The 26,799-nt window shown below is 41.1% G+C and overlaps 1 protein-coding gene across 1 annotated transcript in view; it reads left to right on the top strand.

Annotated features, from left to right (window-relative positions):
- JARID2 (jumonji and AT-rich interaction domain containing 2) overlaps positions 1-26,799 on the top strand; it is a 215,117-nt gene that overhangs the window by 164,749 nt on the left and 23,569 nt on the right. The window contains exons 5-8 of the mRNA XM_017730670.1: positions 3,058-3,234; positions 12,779-13,008; positions 20,722-21,739; positions 25,931-26,430. Coding sequence (XP_017586159.1) covers positions 3,058-3,234; positions 12,779-13,008; positions 20,722-21,739; positions 25,931-26,430 — 1,925 coding nt within the window. The remainder of the gene's footprint in view (positions 1-3,057; positions 3,235-12,778; positions 13,009-20,721; positions 21,740-25,930; positions 26,431-26,799) is intronic.

Below are 26,799 nucleotides of genomic sequence, written 5' to 3'. Positions count from 1 at the left end.
AGGAGACCCAGACTGAATGCCAGCTTTTCTCCAAGGTCTCATATTGCAGAGCACTTAGATCAATAAAGTCAGGGTTAGCGGGACTCTTCTGTGTTATTGGATGTTGCTAGTCTAACTTCTCTGGAAATGTACTTCCCAAACAGTCCCAGCTGTCCCAGGAATGCAGTTTAACCATTGTTGTTTGTAGTTCTCGATTGGAAAGAATTAAAAACTGTCATTCTGACAGAAGATTTATGCACTGAGATTACAGCAGTTGAATACCAGGAGTTAGGTGAAGTTTGTGCCTGCTCTTGAACTTGGGTAAGACTCTTGCTCCCTTCTAAACAGAATTACACACTACTGTATTTTATTCTGTGCTTTAAGAAGAAAAAAAAGATTGCTATTGTAATAAAAACATTTGCATTGTAGATGATACATTTTTGTTGGTTGCTGTTAAAAGCAGCTGCCAAAAAAAGCTCAGAGATGTGGAATTCTAAGGAAGGTGAAGCTCAGAGAACAGACACTGTATCTGAACTCCTATTTTAAGTGTCTCAGAAGGATACATTTTCTTGAGTATTTCTCTAATTATGATAGGGAGATTTCAGTATGTGTTTGAATCTAATTTTGAGGGTTCCTAACAGTAAGGTTCTTTTACACCATCATTTGTCAGTGCACAGTGGTGTCAGATGGTGTCAAACTTCAGATTCTGATAAGAGCAGATGCACTTGCATCCAGTTTCTGAATCCATACTACACGCTTGGGTAACTAGATGGAAGAAAAACTCATTTATTTTTCAGACAGCACTGTCCTAGAGTAGCTGTTTTAGAGTCTTCTAGTTAGTTGCTGTTGAGACTTACCACTCCCCTACGAGTAGAAGAATTAATGTGCCTCTCAACACCTCTTACCTACTATGTTTGATTGCTTAGAGTGTGCCAGAAAGTTCTGGGCTTGCATAAAAAATGTGAAGGTTTTTTGTTTCTGTAAGTTGCTACAGCTTCCATGCCGTGAAATATGTCAGCAGGCTTAATTTGATCATTAGTCTATGTAAACATAAGAACTGTGGCATGCAAAAGCCTTTTCCTCCAGGATAACCATATATCTCCATACATTTCTGTCTAGGTTGGATGGAATAATACACTGTTTGAGGGGGAAGAATCATCCTGCCCTCAATGCTGCTGTAGTGTTTCTCCTGGCTGCCCCAGGGCTACCACTCACACATAGCACAGGATGCTGGTGAGGAGTTCTCTCTGCCCCTGAGGCAGCCACCATTCCAAAGGGGCTGCTAGAGAGGCCAAAAGCAAGTTTCTTTACAGGTAGGGGCTAAGCCCTCAGTGGGATGGAGGAGAGAATTGGAAGGGTCAAAGTAAGGAAACTCATGGATTGAGATGAAGACAGTTTAATACGCAAAGCAAAGCTGCAAGCAAAGCAAAACAAGGAATTCATTTGCTACTCACTGTTGGCAGGCAAGTGTTCAGCCATCCCCAGGAAGCAGGGCTCCAACACATAAAATGGTTACCTGGGAATAGAAATGCTGTAACACTGAATGTCCCCACCTTCCTCCTTCTTCCCCCAGCTCTTATTGCTGAGAACAGTGTCCTATGGTCTGGATTATCCCTTTGGCTAGTTGTTCTGGCTCTGTCCCCTCACATCTCCTTGTGCACCCCAGCCTGCTTGCTAGTAGAGCAGCATGAAAAACAGGGGCAAAAAATGCCTTGACACCATGCAAGCACTGCTCAGCAATGGCTAAAGCATCTCAGTGTTATGAACCTTATTTCCAGCACAAATCCAAAACACAGCCCTGTTCCAGCTACTATGAAGACAATTAACTCCATCCCAGTCAAAACCAGTATACTTAAGAATGAATGATTCATATCAGAAACAGCCTATCCCAGTTTTTGTTCCACATTTAGGTAATTCATTAATTAAAAAGTAATTTTTATAGTGAAGAGTGTTTTGTACAAACCTGGTGGAAGCGGAAAATATGCAACCAAAAAATAAGCTTTAGTTAATTATTGGCAATGGCAACACCAACAGCTCAAAACCAAACAAAACACAGAACTGCAGTTCTGAAGAGCTTGAAGCCAGAAGTGCTTCCTAAGGAAGCACCAGCCAAATAGCCACTACTTTGTGTTGGTCTCTAGCCCAGTTCTCTTAGTCCTTTTGTTTTATTTAGCTGCAGGAAAATATTTGAAGTGATAAGTTGCTATTATCCAAGTGTGCTGACTATATTTTTTTCCCTTTCTTTACCAAAATTTTTTCTTTGGGAGTAAGTGGAAGGCTCCTAGGGCACCTGTCCCTGCAGGGGATAGACAGGAGACTAATTTTGAAGTAGAAAGTGATACCGGGCACATGGGAAGGTGCCCATTAGTTGTCAGCAGTATTTGTACATTTAAAAATCATGGGAGTGTCGTGGGAAGTAATCAAGAGATGAGAAGCAACATCCTCAAGAGGAGCACACAGGGAATCAGAAGGCCTTTCCTCTTTTTTCTCCCTTCCCAGGAGTCTGCTAGGCAAATAAGCTTCTCAATGTCCTGGCTTTTGTCTTTATTTCTTACTGCAGAATACTGCAAAACATTGTGTACAATATTGTGGAGGTCTGCAAAGTATTGTGAACTTTAAATGCTGATGCTTTATTGTAATGATAACTTCAAAATACCTCTGTGGTGCAGATTGGTTTTTTGCTCATTTTTCTTCTGTTTGGAAAAGCTGTAAGCTTCCAGTTATGTGTTAAGACTTCAGCAAGGCACTTGAGCATGAATTTGAAATTAAGCATGTGCATTAGTCCTTTTCTGAATACACAGAGCTATTAATTAGGGCTTGTAGCAAGACTGATTGTCTGAAGTATGAATAGAATGTGCTTAAGGGGGGGAGAACCCTGCTTTTCAAGCACATGCATATCCTGTTGGTAAAAACTAATAAATAAAAACCCTCTAGTTAGCCATGCACTGGTGTGACCTTCCACCTCCGAGTCCCACTCTTCCCTTGCTGTGCATGACACTGAAGTAGGTTATGATCAATATGGTTAGTGCGTTAAGTGAATGTAATGATGCTAATGAGCCATTTCTTTATAATGATCAGGTTCTCCAGCCCTGCCCAGCAACATGGTATATTTTGGAAGCTCTCAGGATGATGAGGATGAAGAAGAGGAGGAGGAGGAGACAGAGGACACAAAAACAGCCACAAACAATGCTTCATCATCATGCCAGTCAACCCCTAGGAAAGGAAAAACGCATAAACATGTACCAAATGGGCAAGGTAGGTCCTAAGTAGTGCTGTTCTCCTGCACTCCCTAGTAAAGAAATGTGCTGAATGTGCTCAAACCTTGTCCATTCTTCTGGATCTGATTGAAAAAGTGGTGGAGTGAGATGCAGTGTTAGCATCTTACACTTTAACCTGTTTATTCTGACAACCTGTACTCTCTCTGTGGCAGAACTACCGCAGGGCTGGAATTGTATACACACATCCACACACATGTGTATATACACATATATACTGAAGTGGGGGTCAGTCTCTTCTCCGTGTAACAAGCAATAGGACCAGAGGAAATGGCTTCAAGTTACACCAGGAAAGATTTAGATTAGGTATTAGGAAGAATTTCTTCACTGAAAGGGTTGTCAAGGCTGCCCGGGGGAGTAGTTGAGTCACTGTCCCTTGAAAGTATTTTAAAGTCATGTGGATGTGGCACTTGGGGACATGCTTTAGTGGTGGACTTGGATATCTTAGGTTTATGGTTGGATTCAATGATCTTAAAGGTCTTTTCTGACCTAAAAAATCCTATGATTCTGTGAGACGTATTTTTATATATGTATACACACACACACATATATGCATATATATTACATATATATTTATGTATATATATATTTATATATATGTATACACACACACATGTATAGACACACAGTCACTCTCTCTGGCTTTTTTGAGACTGATGTTTAATTGAGAATGACTTTATCAAAGTTAAATATAAGCATTCATAAGTGTTATCAAAACACGTGTCAGGGGCAATACTTAATTTCTCTCATGTGGTATTGAGACCACACTTGCAGTGGGTTGATACTGCATTCATGTTGTTGATTGAAAGATTTTATGGAAGAAACTTTTTCAAGTCAGTTATTTCTCTGCAAATCAGCAAAAGCTGCATTAATTACACAGTAATTGTGTCATGATGTCCTTGTGCCGTATCTTGAAAAATGGATCCATGCTTATTGCAGGATTACCTAGTGTATAATGGAACATTTAAAGCCATGCTGAAAATTCCTAGAGCCTGCTGTAATACTCCCCTGCCAGCATCCTGTGTGATGTGGTTCTTGCTCCAGCAAGAGCTCTTGTATCATAACACCTCTGTGCCATCTCTGCCTGACATAATTTCAAAATGTAGCCTATGTTCTCTGTTCCCTTCCTCACTATTAGTTTTCCATGAAAATCTTTCTTTCTGGTGACTGCCCCTTCAGCTCTTCTCCTCTTAGTTAAAGGACTGATAGGAAGGTCTCTTTACAGTGCACTTTTTGAGAGGTGACCTGTGCCTTCTCTATTTGTTCTTTCATGCTACCTTGCTCCAAAGAAGAGATGATTCGATCCCAGTTACTTCCCTGTGCTAATCCTCATCTCTGCCTTTCAAAAGGGAGTTTTCTATAAAGGGTGCCTTTGTTGCATATGCCAAAATTCTTTTTCATTACTGCATCTGAATCTGTTTTTATTGCGCACCCAAGCTCAAAAACTCACTTTTTGTGAATGATTTGTGGATAATTGCAAGGGGATGTTATGCCTAATAGCATTTCAACTGTCAGCTGTGACCAGGAGCTTTAATGCTTTACCAGCCATAGATCAAAACTTGGCACTTAGGATTGGTTTCTAAATAACCCACCCCCCCCCAAAATAAGACGCACAAAACTCTGCTTATGGAAAATGAGGCTGCATGTAACAGAACTGCTCCCTTAAATGTGATATATCACTGCAAAAGGAGCTGATCATGTTCCTTGAGAATGTCCCAGATGGCAGCCACTTGGAAATTAGCTCAAAACCGGAGACACCTGAAATCTTAATTGGGGGTAAGTAAAGGCAAACATAATGAGCCATATAATGGCTTCATAATCTTAATCAATATAGATCAGAGAGAGTGTAAATGAAGCTGCTGCTTTAATAGAGCTGCAAAAGACCTTTATAAAATACATAGGAGACAATGTGAGATGTTTCGACAAAGGTGAAGAAACAGGAATTCCCAGAGAAGGCAGCTGCTTCTTCTTCATCATTGTAATTTCTTTTTTTCTTCTTCTCTCTTTTTTTTTTTTTTTTTAATTAAAATTTCCTTACCCAGGGGTATTCCCATTCTTCAGTGTCTGTTATGTTGGTTGACAGCCAATAGTATTTTTGTTTCATGTGAATAAAGTAGGTTCTGGTTCATGTGTGTCTGTTTTAAATGAGACCACACACAAAGGCAGACCAGGGACGGGTGCAGCAAATGAATTTAATCTAGCGTGAGAGTCTATTTTTAATGAATTAAAGTCTTTTGTTTTTAATATACAATGTGTAGTCAAGCACTTTGGACCTGAAAATGCTAAGCATTTGCTATGACATACAACAACAAAGGTTCAAAGCTTGATTAATGTCATTAGACAGTGTCAAATGATTGCTTTCTACTCAGTGGGGGCCAGAACAACTTTTCTGGGCAAAGTCATTTGTCAATATCCTCTTCTGATGCCAATATGGGGCATTATTAAGGTAGCACACCAAACTGTTTGTTATAACTGAGCCTGTTGAGCCACCTTTTGGACAGCTAACTCAATCGAGAGCGCCTGAGTGTGAATGGGAAGCACGTATAGCACGTGGCATAGCTTGCTGCACAAGATGAAGTAATTAGCTCAACTGACTTGTTGCCTTCCAATCTTACTGCTTACACAGATACATTTAGAGCATCAAATTGTTACCCGTGCCTTTTCACCCTCCTTCCATAGTACTGCTGATGTGCTGCACACTCATCCAGCTCTAAAAGAGCAAAGTGAAATGTTTGGCAGAAGTGTTTATCCCCTGCAGTCATGGGAGTGTGTAAAAGGGAGTGTGCAAGTCTTTCCAGGGAGGTATTGGGTCTAAATTGCATCTCTCTGCTGCTCAGAGGAAATTCCAAGTTGTAGGTAAGAGGGTAGGCTTAAGTCTCTGTTCCTGTAAACTTTAATTCTTTGAATTTCCCTCAACTAAATAAATCCTAGTTTGATTTCATTCTGCAACACAATGGAAGGTTTTCTCTTCAGGCTCCTGAAAAAAGTGTTTGCAGGTGCCAAGTGTTTTGCTAGGCAGGCTGTGATAGAGAGCTGGAAGGTGGAGCTGGAGAGTTGTTGGGTTATCGGTCCCATCTCAGGAGCAAAGGAGGATAGGCATTACTCTACTTGAAAGGGCTTGTGGCTTGGAAAAGTGCCTCAGGCAGAGCAGCACACACAGATACAGTTGTGTAGACAACTTCGACGTTGCATGCAGCAGGCTACAGTTCCTCTAATAATAGTTGGCTAATTTTCTCAGGAAGAATGATTGGAAAATTATATATTTCCCACACCAGCACAGCAGCTCAAAGGCAGAGGGGAGTGCACATCTGGGCCAGCACACCTGGGAATGTCTTGTTTGTCTCTGGATGCCAGAGACAGACAATTAAGTTCTAATTTACTTTTAGGAAAACAGAATTAACCATCGTTGCTTGTAAACAGATTTCTTCATGGAGGGTGAGTCTGGTGTCCTTAGCTGGAGCAAACCAGCTCCAGTGTGCCAGCAAACCTACAGGGTCAGAAATGGTTACTGGTTCATGCTGTGTTTTGTTAACATGAGATAAAAATTGCTCTGCATGCCTTTTGCCTGAAATGAGCAGGGGAGAAAATTGTATGAATGCTTCTTTTTTTTCCTCTCTTGAGGCTCAAATGTCAAAACAGACCTGGCAGTAGTGCATAGAAAGCAAGCATTGCTAGAAACACTATACCCTGCTTCAGTGCTGTCTTACTCGCTTACCAGAAACGCAGAAGAACATTTCGCTTCTCAATTTGCAATGGATAGTTTAGCAGAGTAATTTCCTTACATGTGTAACAGTACAAAGATGATGCAGGAAAAGATTGTAGATGGCTTTTTTCTTATTTCAGGGTGTAGTTCAGTGCAGCGTTTGTGTATCTTGGGCTTGAGTGGCACATCTTTTACATACATTACTGTTTGAGTGTGTTGTCAGAAAATTCTGATTTATGGTTGCAGTTCTTTATTTAGTTCTGGTTTTAACTAAATTTGGTATTTGTGGGTGGGTACATGAGACAGAGTCTGAGGCTTATGCATCATTTTTAGTGAAACTAATCCTGAAGAGGTAAACATTTAGAAGAAAAATATTTTTTGCAGAATGAGAAAATTTCAGGCAGAGTGCTGCAATAGTTAATGGGTAGGCAATTATTTTGGTGATTTACAGCCTTTTGTTGAAAGACCATGGAACCAGTAATTGTTGCAATAAACATTTTTGCACATTTAATTTTTCTGCAAAAATATGTAACACGAAAATTACCCGTTTTGCAGTAATTTGCATATTTAAATATGCAAATCAGGCACAACACATTTGGGGATTTGCGGATTTTCAGTAGCTAGATGTACGACCTGTGGAGAAGAATAGGGGAGCTGGAAGTTGCTCAAAAAAAAAAAAATTGAATTGTTATCCTGGTGCGAGACTCGTGATAACAGACAGATACTTCTTGTATGGACTTGCTGCTTAGTGAGTGACCCTTTTGATGCTGTTTGTGTCGTAATGGTTAGGTGAGAGTAATGAATTTGTGCTGAGATGAGACACTTGGTATTGAATTTTTGCAAACGGTGGCACGGTGTCTCATACCAATAACACTTCTCCCTGTGGCCCAATATATTCCTGTGCGCGCAGGGTTTGAGCCGTGTTATTGATGGTGTCAGAAACTAATTCAGTGTTACCTCTCTGCCGTGGCTCTCCTGTTTGACTCCTGCTAGCATGCAGCTATGGAAATTTTCATGTGGTGTTGTCCACTGAGAAACTGAGTGGTGTTGCATTAGGGATAGGGAAGTGTGGAAACAGCAATACGACATGTTTTCATATGGTGTGGTGCCGGCCTTTTCTTCTGAAGTACCTCTTTGCTCCTGACTCTGAGTAGGCAGAGCATGTTGGGGTGTTCCAGAAGACAGCTTCTATCCCTGGGAATGATTTATGGAAGTCAGAACATACCCAACATTTAAGGAAAACAATTGGCAGTATTAAAATACTGTGTTTTGTGGAAGTAGAAGGTTGTTTTAGTTCCTCTGGGAGGGGAAAAGAATTATTGCCTGGGTCCTTTAACGCAGTTTTAGAGCCACATAAATGTTTTCACAGTGACTTAGAACTGAATTAAAGCCAGAGCAAGAATGTTTTTGTACAGTAATGGATACTCCATGCCAGAAAGTTGATTAATACTACATCTCTTCCCAAACACGATCTATGTAACAACATGAGGTTTGCATTGGAATAGCTGGCTCGGGTTCACAATATTGGCAAGGTTCCCTTTTCTCCTTCTCAAAACAAAACTTCTCCCTTTCACTTCTATCTCCCCTCTTTTTTTTGGATGATTTTATGAATGCACAGTCACTTGCTTTATGCAGTACAAGCTCTGCAACATGCAGCACATATATATATGTATGTTCCATGCCTTCATCTCCCAGACACTGGCACACAGCAAAAGGGTTCAGTACTCTGCAGTCCATATTAAACCTCCCCAGTTACCTCAACTATAAAGCATATCAGGTGCAGGAATAATCTCCAGGAGGGCTTGGGAAACAAAGCTTTGCCCATGGAGTCAATAGCTGACTGAACCCAGTTCACTAATTCTGCTGCTTCCACAGTGAAAGGCTGATTATTGTACATAATATAAATTAGCTTCTGAATGGCTGGCTGACTGTATCCTGTGAAATGTTTGTGTGCAAATTAATTTGTAGGAATACTTCTGAAAATTGCTGAAAACACATTATGTTTATCGCCCACTACAGTGTCAATTCCTGTAGTAAATGCTTAGTTAATCTGTAGTAATTGAGCACATCTGTGTCTTTACTTGACTAAAAATTTTTTAGGCATTATTATAGCTGCACCTAATACAGGCACAATTTGCACAGTTTGCATTGGTTTGTGTAGGGATTTTTTATCATAGTTTCGAATGAGATACCCCAAAGTCCCTGTATGGGATCCTGAGTGAATATTGGTGCCCGGGGTCTAGTTCCCCTGACGCAGAGAGCACTGTGATGCGTCCATGGGGATCATGCCTGCCATAAGGTTTTGCTCTGCTGCCATAAATTATATCAGTGGTTTAAAAACCCCCAGTGCTCGTGAGTTTTGAATATAGTGGTTCAGTTTCTTTGCGTTTGATCATCACTGCTAACCAAAAGACCCACAAGTATTTCACTGTGGGACTCTTACTGTTTCAGTTTAATAATAATAATAGCTTTGGAGGACACAGCATTTTGAGAATAAGCATTCAGATGGATACGGGTATAATGATACCCATTTATTCTATTTGGAGTGTCTGATCACTAATAATTTACTTACTCTTTTAATTATTTGTTAATAGCACTTCTTACCTTTAACTAAAAGCTGTTCTGGAAATACAGAGTTGGTTAAGGTAGCATAAAATAATCATAATTCAAGACTACATATCATTTCTGCTTCAGGAATGCAAGCTTCATCACTAGTGTTGGTTGGAGTTGGTATTTTGTCTTTCTATCTTTTGATGAAATTATTGCTTCAAGGGTGAAACTTTTACTGACTACTCTTTAGCAAGGAATTAAAGTGACTGGGAACAAAACATTGGATATTGGCATGTCAGACTAACCTCTAATGTGGGAGATTGTCGTGGAACACATCTGTCTGGGGTTAGTAAAGCACAACGTACACCTTACCTGATTTTCTGAGTGCCTCAGAAATATTTAAGAGCTGGCAGACATGAAGGAGAAGGCAATTTGCTGCATAAGAAGACACAAAAGAATTAGTAATCATTTCATTGTTTAATCAGATTTGGTCTCGGTAATACTTGATGCAGAGTGTTTGGGGGTTATTGTTTTCTTTCCTTTTAGAAGTGGGTGTTGCTGGCTTATTTTCTGTTACTCTTCAACAAAATTTTTTGAGGGGGTTTTTGGTCATTTTTTGGTGATACATTTTTTCTTTGAACTGTCTTACTAGCTGTTGGGGCCAGAGTTTAATCTAACTCTATTGTACTAAATAACTTATTTATTATCTGAATAACTTATTTCGACATTTTTAGTAAGATGGGAGGAAAATCATAGTCTCAGGGATTTTTTTCCCCCTTAAATGCTTGGCTTGTGCTAGCATTTTGTAATTAATCAACTTAACATTTTGATAGTTTTTCACATAGTATGTTTGTGAACTTTTTAGAACTTACTATTGCGGAAAGGTTTTATAGCTGGATATAAAGTAGCTGGGTATAAGAGTAATCTAGGTGTTGGAAGAAACAAATACTGATTTTTATAGAAACTGATACCATCCAATGTTTAATGAGAGACAGCATGGCAAAAACTGTTTTGCATCTACATCTCCCTTTGTTGTGTTTTCAGACTTAAGCTTTTTAAGCTTTTCCTGTGAGACTGAACATTTTTTTCCTCCTATTTCTCTCTTCCCCCTTTCAAGAATCTTACAAATTAAGACAAAAGATAATTACTCAGAGGGTAAAACTGGCAGGGTTCCCACGACACTTAAATTTAATGAGCTGTTGCATATAAAATATACCTTGTCTCATGTTTGCCTTTTTTTTTTTTTTTTTTTTGGTGAACCAGAGAATTTCACAATTTGGCTTTTTGGCTGTGTTTTCTGTTTTAGTAATCTTTGGTTTTTAAAGTGGCAACTGATTACAGAAAATTAATCTCTCTGACTTGAATGTTTCCGTAGGAGCAGATCAGTATATACAATTTGTTCCCTCCAAAGAAAGATATCACTCTAAATGATAAAATACATTTAACAAAGCTGCCATTGGTGGTTTGTGCTATGTCTTATTAAAAACAAATAATTGTGCTTTGTGCATCTCTAGCGCCTTCCATGTGATGTGAGAATTCCTTACGAAGGAGGATGAATGTATTGACATGAACTTCCTGAGAGGGGTTGGCAATTATTATCAGTTTCATCACTGGAAATGAGACACGAAGGGTTACGTGATTTTCGCTGAAATCACTGAGAGATCCTTGGCTGGCTGGGGCAGCACCAGTTGCTCTTGAGCTCAGGAGTGACAGAACCATGGGGAAATTTGCGGTGACTTCACTGCTGACAGCTTTTCTCTCATTCTTACTCCATTTATGCAAGTGAGAAGGAAGAGAGGAGGAAAAGCAATTGGCAGTTTTTTATTTTTAATGTAATCTGCTTCAACACTTACAACTGACTGAATATGATAAGTGACCTGAAAATCAAATCTGTCAATAGTTTGCTGGGGTTCTGGCTGTTGAAGGTGCTGCAGGAAGCTGGATTACTGTTTGGGAAGGTTTGGAGGTAGGGTCTAGTCAAAAGCAGCTTAGCTGCCCCTCTTCTGTCCAGCAGGATTGTTGGGTTTTTATTGCTACTCTTACTGCTGCTGCTCCTACTGTAATACTGCAGGACATCTGCAGGGATTGCTAAGCTTCACAACTTAGATAAGAAGGTATGTGTTGTAGGAATATCACCTTTAGTGACAAAAGAAGGCCTTCATTTCACAAGAAAACAGTAACCTCATGCATTTAGTTACTATTCCCAAACAGATGGTGTATGTTGTGTGCAATAAATAAGATTTTCACATAGTTGTGCTATTAAGTATTTATGAAGTTTCTTGTTTGCATCCTTTCCTAAACCATGTCCAAAAAAAAAAGGGTAGAAATCAAGAGTAAAAGGCAGGAGGGCACTTGCCATTGTGGATGTCGGATCATAAGCCTTGTGGACCTCTGTCAAGTTGTCCACTGAAGAGGGGGCATCACTGACATGAGTTCAGCGCATTTCTGATTAACAAGCAGAGAAATGGGATGTGATTTTTGTGTTTGTTTGTTTTAGCTTCAGCTTTTCATGTTCCCTGACAACAGAAGAGCAGTGACTGTTCTTAAACAAATTCAGTAGAGAGACAGGAACAAAACTTGCTTCTATATATTTGCATAATATTTATTGTACAAAAAATAAAGGTTTCTGTTCCACGCTTTCTTATCCCTTTACTTCATTAAAAGGCTACAGTCCTCAGCATATGTCCCAGTGTTACTTCATGTTGCATGTTCCAAAATGGTTTTAGTATTTTCCTTTCTCTGCAGAAGTACCTTTTTCTATTTGCAGCTTTCCTGCTATAGGCAAACTGCTGTCAGTTTGATTCAGCAGTTTGGGTATTGATGAAAACAAAACATGCTTTTTCATGGAACATTTCCTTTCTGTTACATTGGTATAAAAATAAATCTTTTTTCTGTTTAGGTTATGTTTAGAATTCCCTCAGTGCAAGAGCAAAGAAGGATAATTAAAACTGTCATAAATAAAAATCAAACTCATAATTCTAAATATAGATCAGTCAAAACAGTAATATACCTTATATGTTTTAATTTGGATATTGAAGATAATGTGTGCTAACAAGAAGAGGAAATACTTTAGTAAACCTGTTCATTTAAAGAAATATGCAAAATAGTGCTTCTATTTCTATGTTGATCTAACTTTAGATGTAAGAAGGCATTCACTAAATATCCAAGACTGAGAGCAGAGAGAATTGTGGTCTTTTGAATGAAGTGTTTGGTCTTACATACTTTTTCTTTTCTTTTTTTTCCTTAATAACCTGATTTTCTCTCTTCTCAGTTTTCAATGGGTCCAGCAAATCATCGAAGGAGAAAGAACCCGCTCAGAAACACAAAAGCAAAGAGGCCACCCCAGGGAAGGAGAGGAACAGCGAACATAAGGCTGAGAGTCGAAAAGACCAGGCTGCTGCTAATCACCATCCTGCTACAAACACTGGCTCCTCTACGAAAGGGCTCACGGCTAACAACCACCACACTCTTCATAGATCGGCTCAGGACTTAAGGAAACAGGTAATGAGTTGTACTGTACTGTGGACACACAGGAAACACAGGCTGTTAAGGTTCTAAGCTTGTTTTTTCACTGCTTGGTGTAGATCGAATGTGGCAATCCTCAAAAGCATGCTCTGGAACAGCAGGGAGTTAATTTTCAGCGATAGAAAGAAAGAAAAGAAAATAAAAGTGTATATATACATGGGAAGCCAGTATGATAAAGCTTATAAAATTATGATATCGGTATGATAAACATGTCTTTTTATTATCTGGTATATTCATATGAAAGAGTAAAGTTCATATTGCTGTTTATGAAACCTTTCTGACTGGCACTCCGTGCTGACAGTGCCAAGGCTGGCAGCACATGGAAGAAGGAGCTGGTCTGTGTGGCTTATCTCAGAGGCTCACTGGTGCTGTGGAGAAGCTGACATTGCACTCACGTGCCTCGGTTTGCACATGGGCAGCACAAACGTCGGAGTTTGGGGAAAATGTTTTGTCTGATGTATAAAGAAGACGCTCCAAAAATATTGCCTCCTTCACAGTGGAGGTACCTGGTGGGAGAAATTTTTATAGAGTTCCATGTTACTTGGTTGAAAGCTAGCAAAAAAATTCAGCAAGGGATTTGTTTCAACCTAACTTGAATTCGGGTGTGAAGGTTTAGCAAACCAGTCTTTTAGTGCTTGTGACTGTCCTTAATCAGGCCCAGGCTGGGTTAGCAGAGTACCTGCACCAGGGCAATGCAGTACAGAAAGCTTGCTGCTCTCAGGCATTTTGGGGGCCTGGGGTTTTTTTTTGTGGGGGTGTGGGGAGGGATGTTGCTTTGGTTGTTTCGGGGTTTTTTTTTTTTTGGTTGGCTGGTTGTTTTGCAGTGATTATTTCTCAACAGCCTAATTAGAGACAGCCTTTGCTTGCTGACATCTGAAAGTTTTTCTCCTAAGTAGGCTGACCTGGTCTTCAATGGAGCTGGAATTGCCATCTTGTAGGGGGCTGTCAAGGCCTTGAAATGACACTTCTGAGACACAGGCTTCAAAATAAAAAATGGCAAAAAGAAAAGCAGTGATGCTGTTGCTGAGGGAGTCTTTAATGCTCTGTGTTTCAGTGGTGGTTTAAGTTCTCCTGAGATGCCTCCACTGGATTTATGCTGCATTCTGAAGCAAATTTGAGATTCTGAAGGCTATTTACAGTTTATTTGTCAGTACCTCTGTAAGACTTCAGTTCTTTATTCCACCATGGCAATTTGCCCTTATCTAGGCATCAGTGTAAATATCTGCCTTCTTTCGCATCCTTCTGGATTTCTTTTTTTGTGATTAACAGCATCCTGTGGTCCTTGTTGTGGCATGCTCTGTCATGAGCTCATTGTGTTGAACAAGTTTCCCAAAATGTAAGGATGAACTTCTTAGTTCTTTTAACCTACTGGAACACTTGTGTGAAATGCTTTAAAGTTGTATCATCAGAGTTTGGTTGGTTAAAACTTTTGTGAAAGTTAACTGCTGCCACTTCAGAAGGTAGTTCTGAAAGGAAAAAGACAAGTGTAGAACAGTTTTGTCCACAACCCAAGTGGTTTGGCTTCGTAGAGTATTAAATGTTTTTGACTGTGCAACACACAATGGAGAAAAGTTTAACGCGATGCAGTACAGCCAGCAGTCACACCACATGGACACCTCACCAAGGGTGGTCCCCAGGCTTCAGAAAATAAGGGGAGGGTTAAATCAAGATGGATTATGTGTGTTTTCTTTTTTTTTTTTTTTACTTCCTAAAAAACGGTTAGGCACCTAAATATTCTTCTGCAGCCCACAGTAGCATAAGAACTTTCTTACAATTTTAATAAAAATGTGACTAACTAATTAAAGGTGGATTATATGTTTTCCCTGACAGAAACCCTTACCTTTGTACAAAACCCTAGACTTAATCAGTTATGGGACATTGCTAAATTTCCTGCTGTTGTCCTGAGTCTTTGACTTTTTCATTTTCACAGGGTACTAGCCACATGTTCCTCCTCCTTCCACTATATTTTTGCTCTTTGATCACTGCATTTGCATGATTTGTGTTTATTTTTGTTTTGTCACGTCTTACAGAAAATAAAGGCAGAGCACTAGAAATTACCAGAAATTTACTTTTTTTTTTCTCTCCCTCTTTCTGTTTTTCTGTCTTTCTTAATCTGGTGTGCCCTTGCACTTGTAACAGGTTCCTTATCTCTTTTGCTTGCTTATTTGCCATCTTCCAAAGCCTTGCTACTTTAAGGGCTTGTGAGCAAAGGAAATGTAGTTCAATGGGGCCCTCTCTTGGCCTAATATGGTAATTTACCTCTGTACAACTCTTAGCAGCACAGAACTATTTTTATGAATGAATTCAAGATCAGTTGCATAACTTGGATTTGTTTGGGACCAAAACTGTTGTCAGTGTCGCTAATGTTGCTCTTATCATTGTGGTTGCTGTCTAGCAGGTTGTTTATCTTTTGGTTATGCTTTTGGAGGCTGAAACCTAGGTGCTATGCAGAGGTGTGTATGTAGACCAGTTCAAATCTAACAAACCAATTGCTGCAAGACTGTGCTGGTTCTCTTTTTTTTTTTTTAAAGACAACAAAATTTAATATCATACCATGTTTTACTGCAGGGCAAGTGTTCAGTAAAGGAGAAAAAAGAGTGGTTTGAAGACAAATATATGTCAGCAAAACTGGGAACATTGCTGAAAAGCAAAGATAAGATTATTCGTATCGCTAGTTTCACCTTTGGCTCAAGACTTTGAGTCATGTAAGGCTAATGTCAATCACTTTATTCCTACTAGGTGACACACCTAGTGGATGAATGAAAGGCTGTGGATGTTGTCCCCCTGGACTTCAGTAAAGCCTTTAACACTGCCTCCCACAATTCTCTTGGAGAAACTGGCTGCTTGTGGCTTGGATGGGTACAGTGTTTGCTGGTTTAAAAACTGGTTATATGGCTGGGCCCAGAGAGTGGTGGTGAATGGCATTACATCCAGTTGGCAGCTGGTCACTCATGGTGGTCCCCAGGGCTCAGTGTTGGGGCCAGCCCTGTTTAACATCTTCATCGATGACCTGGACCAGGGGATTGAGGACACCCTCAGTCAGTTCACAGATGACACCGAGTTGGGCAGGACCATTGATCTGCTGAGGGTAGAAAGGCTCTACAGAGGGATCCGGAGAGGCAGGAAAGCTGCCCAGCAGGAAAGAACCTGGGGTTGCTGGTTGACATCTGGCTGAACAAGAGCCAGTGTGTGCCCAGGTGACCAAAAAGCCAATGGCATCCTGGCCAGCAGGACCAGGGCAGTGATTGTCCCCCTGTACTCAGCACTGGTGAGGCCACATCTCGAGTGCTGTGCTCAGCTCTGGGCCCCTCCACAAGAAAGACACCGAGGTGCTGGAGCGCGTCCAGAGAAGGGCAAAGGGGCTGGGAAAGGGTCAGGAGTACAAGTCTGATGAGGAGCAGCTGAGGGAGCTGGAGTTGTTTAGTCTGGAGAAAAGGAGGCTCAGGAGGGACCTTATCACACTCTACAGCTGCCTGAAAGGAGGGTGTAGCCAGGTGAGGGTCGGCCTTTTCCTCTGGATAACAAGTGATAGGACCAGAGAAAATGGCCTGAATTTGCACCGGGGTAGGTTTAGATTGGGTATTAGGAAAAATTTCTTTGCTGAAAAGGGGGGGGTCAGGTATTAGAATGGGCTGCCCAGGGAAGTGGTTGAGTCACCACCCCTGAAGGTATTTAAAAGACCTGTTGGTGTGGCACTTAGGATTTAGTGGTGGACTTGGCAGTGCTGGATTAATGGTTGTATTCCAAGATGAGCTGGAGTAAAAATTCAAAATACTGTGCTTACCATCTAGAACTGGAGGTTCTGTCCTAAAGCTCATGGTGCTGATGACATGTTTTCCTTTGAATAGGAGAAGCTGTGAGGATACTGCCTTTTTCCATCACCACTTTCCTGTGTTCTGTTCTTAGCCCTTGTGTCACAACCTCTTGCTGAAGGAGTGCCCCAGGTGGCCTTTCAGACTTCTGGTCACAACTTCCTTAGAAAAAGTCATCGGCAGGCTGGAGTGACAAGGTGCCTCCATGTAACCTGACTGCTCACACTGACATTTTGTCTTGATTTTGTCTGACAGCACAGTAATACAGCTACAACCTCCTGAAACGTTCTGAAAACCTTCTCTAGAGGAGACTCCACAATGTCCATTGACAGCTTCTTCCAGTGTTTTCCTTCTCTACTAATGAGCAAGTTTTTGTAGTTGTGCCTCAGATCATTGTAGATATTTAAAGCAATTTTTCCTCCTGCTTTTCCCAGTGAACAAGGAAAGAGCATTTACTGTCTCTCTTCAGAGGAGCTCCTTCTGCATCAGAAGACTGTTACAGAGTTATCCCATGGTGATCTCTTTCAGATTAATTAAGACCAGCTCCCTTGGCTTTTCAGCCAGTCTTATTTTCCAAACACCTGAGTACTTTGTGTTCTTTCAGACTTTCTCCTCTATCTAGATTTTTCTCACAGTGTGGCCCCAGTGCTGGGTCCAGCTCTTCATAGGAAAGCCTGTGCTCCCACCCTTTGCTTTTGACATCCTTAATAATAAGTCTCAGAAAGTGATTTGTGTGCTTTGTATTGGCATTGCAATTTGCAGCTCACTGTGGTCCCCAAATGCTATTCTTCCTCTACATATATATAATCTGTGCTTCCTAAAAATAGCACTTCCTCCTACTGTAGAAATGTTCTGAAATAGGTTCTTCAAGATTGCCTTTGGTTTTGATCTTGTCCTGTGAGTGATTACAGCCCCTTCTAGGTGTGTTTCACTGCCAAATTTTACAATAATGAAAATACTTGGTAGAACCAAGGCTAAGCCAAGTCCCTGCAGAAAGACCCATTAAATGCCCTCTCAGGACAGTAGCAAACTGTAGCAATGAAAACTTTTCTTGAGGATGACTTTATTTAGTCCCTTGTGAAGCCACTTTAGAGTAATTATGTCTGGAATGTGTCTCAGGAGTTTGATGGAATGTCCCAGGGGGCAGTGATGGAATCCTACTGAAGTGGAGGTGCTTCTTTACCTGCTCAGCCAGGTGTCTGTTGGAAGATGGTTAAATTTGCTTGATTTGCTATTTTGGCAAAACTCTGGGTAGATTTTGCTGTTTCGTTTTTAACATTTTTTTATTGTCATTTGTGTGTTTGCAAATTACCTGTTTGATGATTTGTTCCAGAATTATTTTAGGGTTTGAAATTAGGCAGACTCTCTGTCTGCCCCCAGCTTACTTCCAGGAGCCATGCCCTAAGTTATCCAGGTACCTTCTAGCTTAATGGGGTTGCTTTCCTAGCCTTTTTTTGCTGAAATGGATTGTGTTCTATACCTGATAAATATTCAGTCACTGGCACTTCTGGTGAAGGTTAATGCAAAAGAAGCAGGAACACTTTAGTCAGGCTATTTGGTTTCCTTCCTTGTGTGGTGCCTTATCTCTTCCATTGTTTGTTATCTTGTATTTTTAAGGTATTTGTAATTTTTTTTTCTGTTTTAGTCTCTTGCTAACTGAAGTTTCTTTAGCTCCTTGGCCTTTCTGATTTTCATGTGTGCTTTTTCTTTTCCTATGTTGTTGCCCTTAGTCACATAATTGTGTTACCACTTTTTACCGTGATTATTTTCTAATTTTCCAGTTGTTAGAGAACTTTGTGAACAGCCATAATGGCCTGTGCTTTGTGCCTTTTCTCTGAGTGGAAATTGCTTTGGTTTGGATTTTTTCAGGTGGATTTTTCTTTTCTTTTGTTTTGTTTCTGGGGTTTTTTTGTTCTTTTTTTTTTTTTTTTTAAGTCTGTTGTCCTTTCTCTACTGTTGTCACATCTTAGAAACAAAAACCCATTTCATGATCACTGTCACCCAGATTACCTTCCCCTTCCAGTTCTCAATCAATTCTTCTCTATTAGTCTAGATGAAATCTGTAATCAATGTTCCTGTCTATTTATAAAGCCAGGGGTGTTCAGCGCTTGTTGTGACTGCTGCAGGCAAGAGGTAATGTCTCAGCAACTCCCTACCCACGTCTGTTCTGCAGCATGAAAAAGTGCTGTAAAAGTCAAACCCAGGCATCCATTTCAAATACAGAGCACTGCTTAAATTTCAAGGGAAATGGGTAAATGCATTTCTGTTTGCAACTGTTTGCTTTCCAGATGATATCTCATACATCTTTGAAAAGCTCAAGGTGAAAACTCATGTCATCAGTTAACCGGATTTTCCTTAAGCGTTTCTACCTTGCAAGCACAGGAAGGACAAGAATATGGATGGTTTTTAAAAGAGCTTTACTCCTGCTCCAGCTTCTGGAGTACAAAGGAGAAAATGTGCATAAACACACTCACAAACACACACGCGTATGTGTGTGTATGCAGAATATCCAGGTTCCAGTTCCTCTTCCACAAGTCACTGTGTGCAAGACCACAGAACAGTATTTTTGGTCTCTATTTGATCCCTATTCTATATCATCCCTATTATATAATTGACTGTAGTTCTTGCATTTATTTGAGAGAAGCTGCCATGCTTACTGATATAGCAAGGATTTCAAAATCTCACAGGAGAAAGTATTACAACTCTGCAGGAAATGGTGTTACTCACCTGAGCACTGTAAAAGGGGTGATTATACTGTATGCTTTCACTTTGAGCACTTTTATCAATGTTCCTGACTTTTGGGTGTGTTTTTCTGTGCTCACAGTCATTTAAGGAGGTGAGAAGTCAATGTTTAAAGTCGTGTAAATGCTGAAATTTGTTTGAGGTTTGAACTTGAACTTCATTTTTTTAGTAGCGGGGTTTAGCTTTGGCAGTGCTGAGCTGTCTCAATTCCCTTTGTAGCTGAGGATTGCTTTTGGTCCTTAACACATCTTGTGATTAAAATGCAAATTCTAGTCTCATAACTGGGTTTAAATGTCTGACAGAAAGCAGCAGAGTCCAGCAATGCTAAGCTGCATTGACACAATATGATCTAATAGAATATGTGTCAGCAAAATTGCCCAGATACCAAACTTTAAAAAAAAAACCCCATTGGACTACTGTATATGGTTTTTTTTATTTCAAATTATCGACTTCAGCAACAATATTTAGTATGTATGAATCCTTCATGGCCATGCTGATCTGTTGGGTGCATAATATGTTCCACATCTCTTTTTATATGTATACACGGATAGATGGTAAATTGATTTGAATCTCAGTGTGTGTTTTTGCAAAATGTGCAGATACCAGTTAGAGTAGATAATATATGCTCCCTACTTAGCTAAGAAGCAGTGAAATGTGTGTGCACTTAAAGGAAGTTGGGTGGGAGAGACAGTATGTCTTGGGGGCCAGAAAAAGAGATAATGAAGGTATCAGTTTGTAAATCAGACTGTCTGTGTTTTGTAATACCATACCAGCTTTCTGGAAGACAAGGAAGGGGGTAGTGCAAACAAGGGACCTCACCCTTCCTAATGCCAGAGGCTTTGTACCCTCTGAAAGCAAGACTGGGGTTTTTCTGGGGGCTTTCTGGTAAATTAAAAAAAAAAACAAAAAACAACCAAATCTCTATTTTATTTGATTATTATAAATGCCTAGTCCCCTCTCTTTCCTGCGTGCAAACCATAATATGAAGATTGTATGATGGGGCCAGCAGTCAGGACTGCAGAGTATGGTTGTCCAGCAAATGGGACATTGGGGCTGAGTGGTCACATTATTAATTTACTTTTCTGTTTTCTGTTTCCTTCCTTCTGCTCCTCCTGCAACACTTCTGGCATTTCAGGTTTCTAAAGTCAACGGGGTCACTCGAATGTCATCTCCGAGTGCAAATGCAGCCAGTGCCAAAAAGATGAGAGAAGTCAGACCTTCACCGTCCAAAACTGTGAAGTACACTGCAACAGTGACAAAGGGAACTGTCACATACACCAAAGCCAAGAAAGAACTGGTCAAGGAAACCAAACTAAATCACCACAAACCCAGTTCACCTGTCAACCACACAATCTCAGGGAAAATAGAAAGTAGCAATGCAAAAACCCGCAAACAGGTGCTATCCCTTGGAGCATCCAAGTCTAACAATACCGCTGTTAATGGTGTAAAAGTCAATGGCAAGTTGAACCAAAAGACATGCACTAAGGAGGTGGGGAGACAGTTAAGGGAGGGGCTGCGCAATTCGAAGAGGAGGCTGGAAGAGACGAATCACATAGACAAAATACAGTCGCCCACCAAGAGAATGAAAGGGGCCGTCAACTTGGCAGAAGCTGCCAGCAAAAAGGCAGCAGTAGAAAAGCCTTTGCTGAATGGACACCTTAGAAAGGAAGTGCCAGAGAAGAGTTTGGAAAGAAATAGGCCGAAAAGAGCCACTGCTGGAAAGAGTACGCCAGGGAAACAAGCACATGGCAAAACTGAAAATGCCTCCTGTGAAAATCGTTCTACCTCTCAAGCGGAGTCCTTGCACAAGCCACAAGACTCAATGGGAAAGCACGAAAAGGGCAGTAGTAAGTCTGGGTGGGGGATGCTGGGGGAGATTCCCATCCTAAGGCCCTCCCCCAAGGAATTTCATGACCCACTGATATACATTGAGTCAGTCCGAGCTCAGGTAGAGAAGTATGGGATGTGCAGGGTGATTCCTCCTCCAGACTGGAGACCTGAGTGCAAGCTAAACGATGAAATGCGGTTTGTGACACAGATTCAGCACATACACAAGCTAGGCAGGCGCTGGGGACCCAACGTGCAGCGGCTGGCCTGTATCAAGAAGCACCTCAAATCTCAGGGCATTACCATGGATGAACTCCCACTCATAGGTAAGGGCTGTGATTCCCTGGCAATTTGCCGCTGCTTGTAAGTGTCCGTATCCGACTTTATGCTCCGTTTGCCTTTGTGCTTAACCAGACCCCTGTTCAATTCATACTGCAGAGCTCTGGATCTCTCTCTTTTTCCATTGGCCAGGCACTATGCAGGTAGGTTGTTGGAGAGCTTTCCAGGGTGACGTTATATTGCCACTTTCCTCCCTATCTGACCCAGGGGAAAAAAAAAATCCTATGTGGAACCTCGGTCTGCAGATTTCAGAATCTTGTTCTTTCCCTGCTGTTTATTTTTGTGGGTAGTACAACTATGGATATTGATAGCCTTGTTTTAAAGGTTGTCTCAGAATATTTTCAGACCTTTCCAAAGATGTCTTCCGAACAGGTTGCAATGCTGCCAGGCTTTAATACATTTTCATCCAGGGGTTTGGAGGGACTGGGTTGGAATGGGGCGGCTGCAGCCCCCCCCCCCCCCCCCCCCCCCCCCTTTCTTTAAAAACATTTAACCAAAGGGGAAAGAAAATATCTCAGAACTGACTTGTGTTTGGGTACTCAGACACTTAAAATCACAAATTTGCAGTGACCTGCTGACATTTAACAACCATTAAGTGTCAAGAATAGGCAGTAAAATGTAGTTGATTGCGAAATGGAGGTTTCATTATTTCTCCCAGCAGGTGTCTGCCAGGGCTAATGCCTGAGTGAGAATCACTTATTTAACAGAATTCTTGGTTTATGGTCTGCTGTCACATATGACACGTGACAAAAATGTGACAATAGTTTGTAAAAACATGACAACAGCAGCATACAAATGAACTATTGAATGAGCTACCTCCATCTCTACTGCCTTTGCAGCCACCGCATAGTAAGAAACCTGTGTTTTTAATTTTTGTTAGTTCTCCCCTTTGTTTTTGAGGTGTTTTGAGTCAAGAGCTCACAGGACCTGCATGTTGCAACTTGAGGCTAGAGTTTTGCGTTTGAGGCATTATCCAACACGAGGCAGCTCTCGGCGCTGGTTGGATTAAAGGACACGCTTTTCTGTTTAAACAATTCACAACACTTCCTTGCCCCTGCCTCCTCCTTTTTAAGCTTTATTTTATATTACATATGGTTAGTGAGGGAAAATGCATAAAAGCGCACAAAATTATTGCAGACTTTATGGTGAACTGATGCAGGGCACAGCAGAGAAATAACGAAATTTTAAGAAGGAGGAACGAGGAGTTAGCGCTTTGTTGTTGTAGCTGTGCAAAAACATTCAAGGAAATCTGAAAATTAAAATCACTCAAGCAGCAATAAGTGAACATTTTGTATGCCTAATGTATGCAATGGTTGTATGCTAATAGAAAAGAATAATGAATTACATTTACATTGGCAAGAGAGAGAAGAAAATGTGCAAGACAGCTCGATTAGTGCTCCTGGAACAATGTTAACTTTTTAATGAAATACCTTAACTCGGCATTAAGATGGCATTACTGTTAATTATTTGTATTATTTAAGCACCTAAGAGCCTAATGAATAGGCAAGGATTCTATTCTGCTGGGTGCCATATAACCAGAGCAAACAGTGGTCTCTTACAAATTTGCATCCTATGTATCCCTTCTCCAGTTAATTTCCTGCCTATCCGGTGTTTGAAATCAAAAACAAAATGGAGAAAAGAAGCTGGAGATCATCAATGCACAAAGAGGAAAAATCTGTTGGTTCTAGCAGGAAACATATAAAATAATCTGTGGTGATAAATGCACGCTTATTTAAGTAGACATGCATACACAGCCCTTCACTCAGGGCCAAATCACATTTCTATTGAAGTAAGTGGGACTTTTGCCAATGGCTTGTGTAGTGCCAGCATTTGGTATTAAATGCATACCTGAAGATTTAAGATTCTCTTTTTTAAAATGAGCTTGCTCAGTAAGCAATTTAAAATTAGGGAAATTAAGGCAATTAAAAAAAAAACCCCAAAGTTAGACACTGCTTCTGCATAATGTGCCAGATCTCCTATTTAAGCCATTTTGCTATTGGTGCTTTTAAAGAGGTTAGAACTCCTTTTTTGTTGTTGTTTTTGAGGTTTTTTTCCTTCCTTTTTTTTCTTTCAGTCTTTCAAGGAAAGTTTAAGCAGCAAGCTTAGGTCGATCCTGGAAAACATCAGTCTGAGATATAAATGCTTCCGAAAGTTATGACTGTGTGAAATGGAATTATAATTGAGAGCATTTTGCAAACCTTAGCTGTAGGCTCTGGTTGAATGAAGTGCTACTCGAGTTCCAATATTGCAGAGTGATTATGAGTGAGTGATCATTCCATGATGCGGGAGAAAATTGAATTTTCAACAGTGCTGAAACTAGGACCTTAAACTGGGTGTGTGCTGTTTGTCCTACTGGAGAACACATATAAGGGTAAATCTGGGCCACACTTCTTTCCAAGTTAGGAGTATGTTACCCAACTTTATGTAGATTGCTGAATCTGTTGGTGTGGAAAGTCATCTTGAGTTACACCTTCAGCTTATTTGTGACCTGCACATAGTAACCACTGACCAAAAATGTAACCGAAGCCATCTTGAAATTACATTTATATTATGTTATGTATGGAAGAGTAAAGAGGAAAGAAAGAAAGAAAACTTTCCAAACTCATTTTGGTTTTTTCCCAATGGTTTTTACTTTTTCTCAGCTTCAAGACCTTTTTAAAATCTCCCCCAACCCATTCCCAAATGTACTAAACAGGATAAATCTGCCTGCCTCATGGTTCTGCCTCCACCCTTACCAAATTCTACCCAAAGCCTTATGCTTGATTTTGTCTGCAGCCAAACACCTTTGCCTTGTGCTGTGTGGGCAGTATAAATGTGAGCAACCTCTGGTCCTACTCTGCCTCGGTCGCAACTGTTGTCCCAAAATGTTGCATGCAGGTTTACACTGCTGAGCCTTCCCTCCTCAGTGGTTTGGTGCAAGTGGTGGAAGAGGGGAAAGCAGAGGGAAGAAGGAAAACTGGAATCAGCAATGAAGCATCTGAGATGCAGCACAGGGTAGTTTGGAAAAAGTAATACTGCTTGCGCTAGCAGGCAGGATGATTTGACTTAAGATGATGTAGGTGTGCATCCTACAGTAAACATTTACCATAATGCTGCTGCTTGCCCTGCTCTTTTGCAATAGCATTTCTGAGTGCTCTGAAATGGCTATGGCATAATGGTTCTTTACTTTTCTCAAAGAAAAAGGCAAAAGGAGACAGCGTGGCAGCAGAGATGTTGATGCTGGTTTTGTATTAATTCTCTTTTTTCCCTGAACAGTGCCCTGTTGAATTGTAGGTGGTCTTTGGTACTCTTTCCACTGCTGATTTATTTCTGTGCTTTGAGAGTATTTATGATGTGTCTTTTATTGTTCCTCATCCATTTGGCTGCTTTTTATGCTGCAGTTTGTATAATCCTTTTTTTTTTTTTTTGACTGGAGTGTGAAATGTGCTAGTCATCTTAAAGCATACAAAACCAGAATGGAGTATAAAATATGGATGGCTTCAGACTGGAAGAATAATGTGTCTGGAACTTTCTGTGCAGTTGCTGGCTCCAGCCCCAAACAACCCTGCCTCCCTTTGGTTTTTATATGAACTTTATTACCTGTAGTGAAATTAATAATGTTACTGTGCTCCTTTTAAATACTAACTTCATTCAAGGTGTTGTGCAGATATTAGGTAATTGATATTTCACCTCCAGAAAGGATAGGTATTTTGTCTTTCTGATTGTCAGTACCCCAACTTGACACTGGTTTTGTTTATATCTGGTATGAACCAAATGTGGGACTGGTATTGGGTGAGGCGTGTGGGCTTTTACAGAGCTGGGCAACTCTCATCTCCCCAGCCACTGGGTAATGACCAGGGCACAGATGCGTGTCAAGGAGGTAGCTTGGAGTGCTCTGAGGAGAGAAGGGAATGAAACTCAAGGAGGAGAGCAAACTGAATTGTAGGGAAGGCTGTTGCAAGTAGCAGAATACGGCCTGTGAATGAATTAAGCTGGCAAAACAGTGGTGTGTGCCTCTGTTTAGAGGGAGACATACAAGAGAGCGACAATTCTGCTCTGGTGCCCAGGTGCCTGGAGCTGTCATGTCCCCTGTGTGCCCAGCCTGGTAGCACATTTGACATGAGCTGCCCACAGCATTCCTAATCTACTCCTGTGTTTCCCTTTCCTTTCTTCTGCTGCCTGGCACACGTGAACCCCAGGAGGCTGCGAGCTCGACCTGGCCTGCTTCGTCCAGCTGATCAACGAGATGGGGGGGATGCAGCAAGTGACTGACCTCAAGAAATGGAACAAGCTGGCAGACATGCTGCGCATCCCCAAAACTGCACAGGACAGGCTGGCCAAGCTGCAAGAAGCCTACTGCCAGTACTTGCTCTCCTACGACTCCCTCTCCCCCGAGGAGCACAAGAAACTGGAGAAGGAGGTCTTGCTGGAAAAGGAAATCCTGGAGAAGAGGAAAGGACCTTTGGAGGGACATTCAGAGAATGCCTACAAGTTCCATTCCTTGCCCCGGTTTGAGCCCAAAAATGGACTCATCAATGGCGTGGTTCACAAAAATGGCTTCCGCAACAAGTTAAAAGAGGTCGATGTCCCACTGAAGACAGGCAGGCGGCGGCTCTTTGCTCAGGAAAAGGAGACCACGAAGGAGGACGAGGAGGAGGAGGAGGGAGTCCTTAGCGACTTACACAAGTGTATATACAAGGTAATGAGGCTGGCACTGCCCGGTCTGTTTTGCAGAGCCAATGATGCTGTTGTGTGGGTGGCGTCCAGATGCACACCCAGCTGTCTGAGGGGAGCTGCTGGGCTGCAGTGGCATCCCCAAGGCAGCAGTTATCATGGTTATTATGGCCGGGCAGTCTGGTGGCTTTATCTGATCTGCCTGGCTCTTGTGGGATGTCTGGAAAAGCTGGGAGGCATTATTGTCATAACAAGATGCACTGGGCTCTGCCCCCCCCTTCACCTCCTTGTGAGAGGTTCCCTGAGTATCTCTGCCCAATTATCCTTGCAGACACAGATTTTATTTTCATTTTCTAGCGACATTTAAAGTAATGTTCTGCTTTCTCATTCCTGC

This window comes from Corvus brachyrhynchos, unplaced genomic scaffold (genome assembly GCF_000691975.1).
Source record: "Corvus brachyrhynchos isolate BGI_N302 unplaced genomic scaffold, ASM69197v1 scaffold43, whole genome shotgun sequence".
Taxonomy (NCBI): Eukaryota; Metazoa; Chordata; class Aves; order Passeriformes; family Corvidae; genus Corvus; species Corvus brachyrhynchos.
This window is presented reverse-complemented; position numbering and strand designations above follow the sequence as displayed.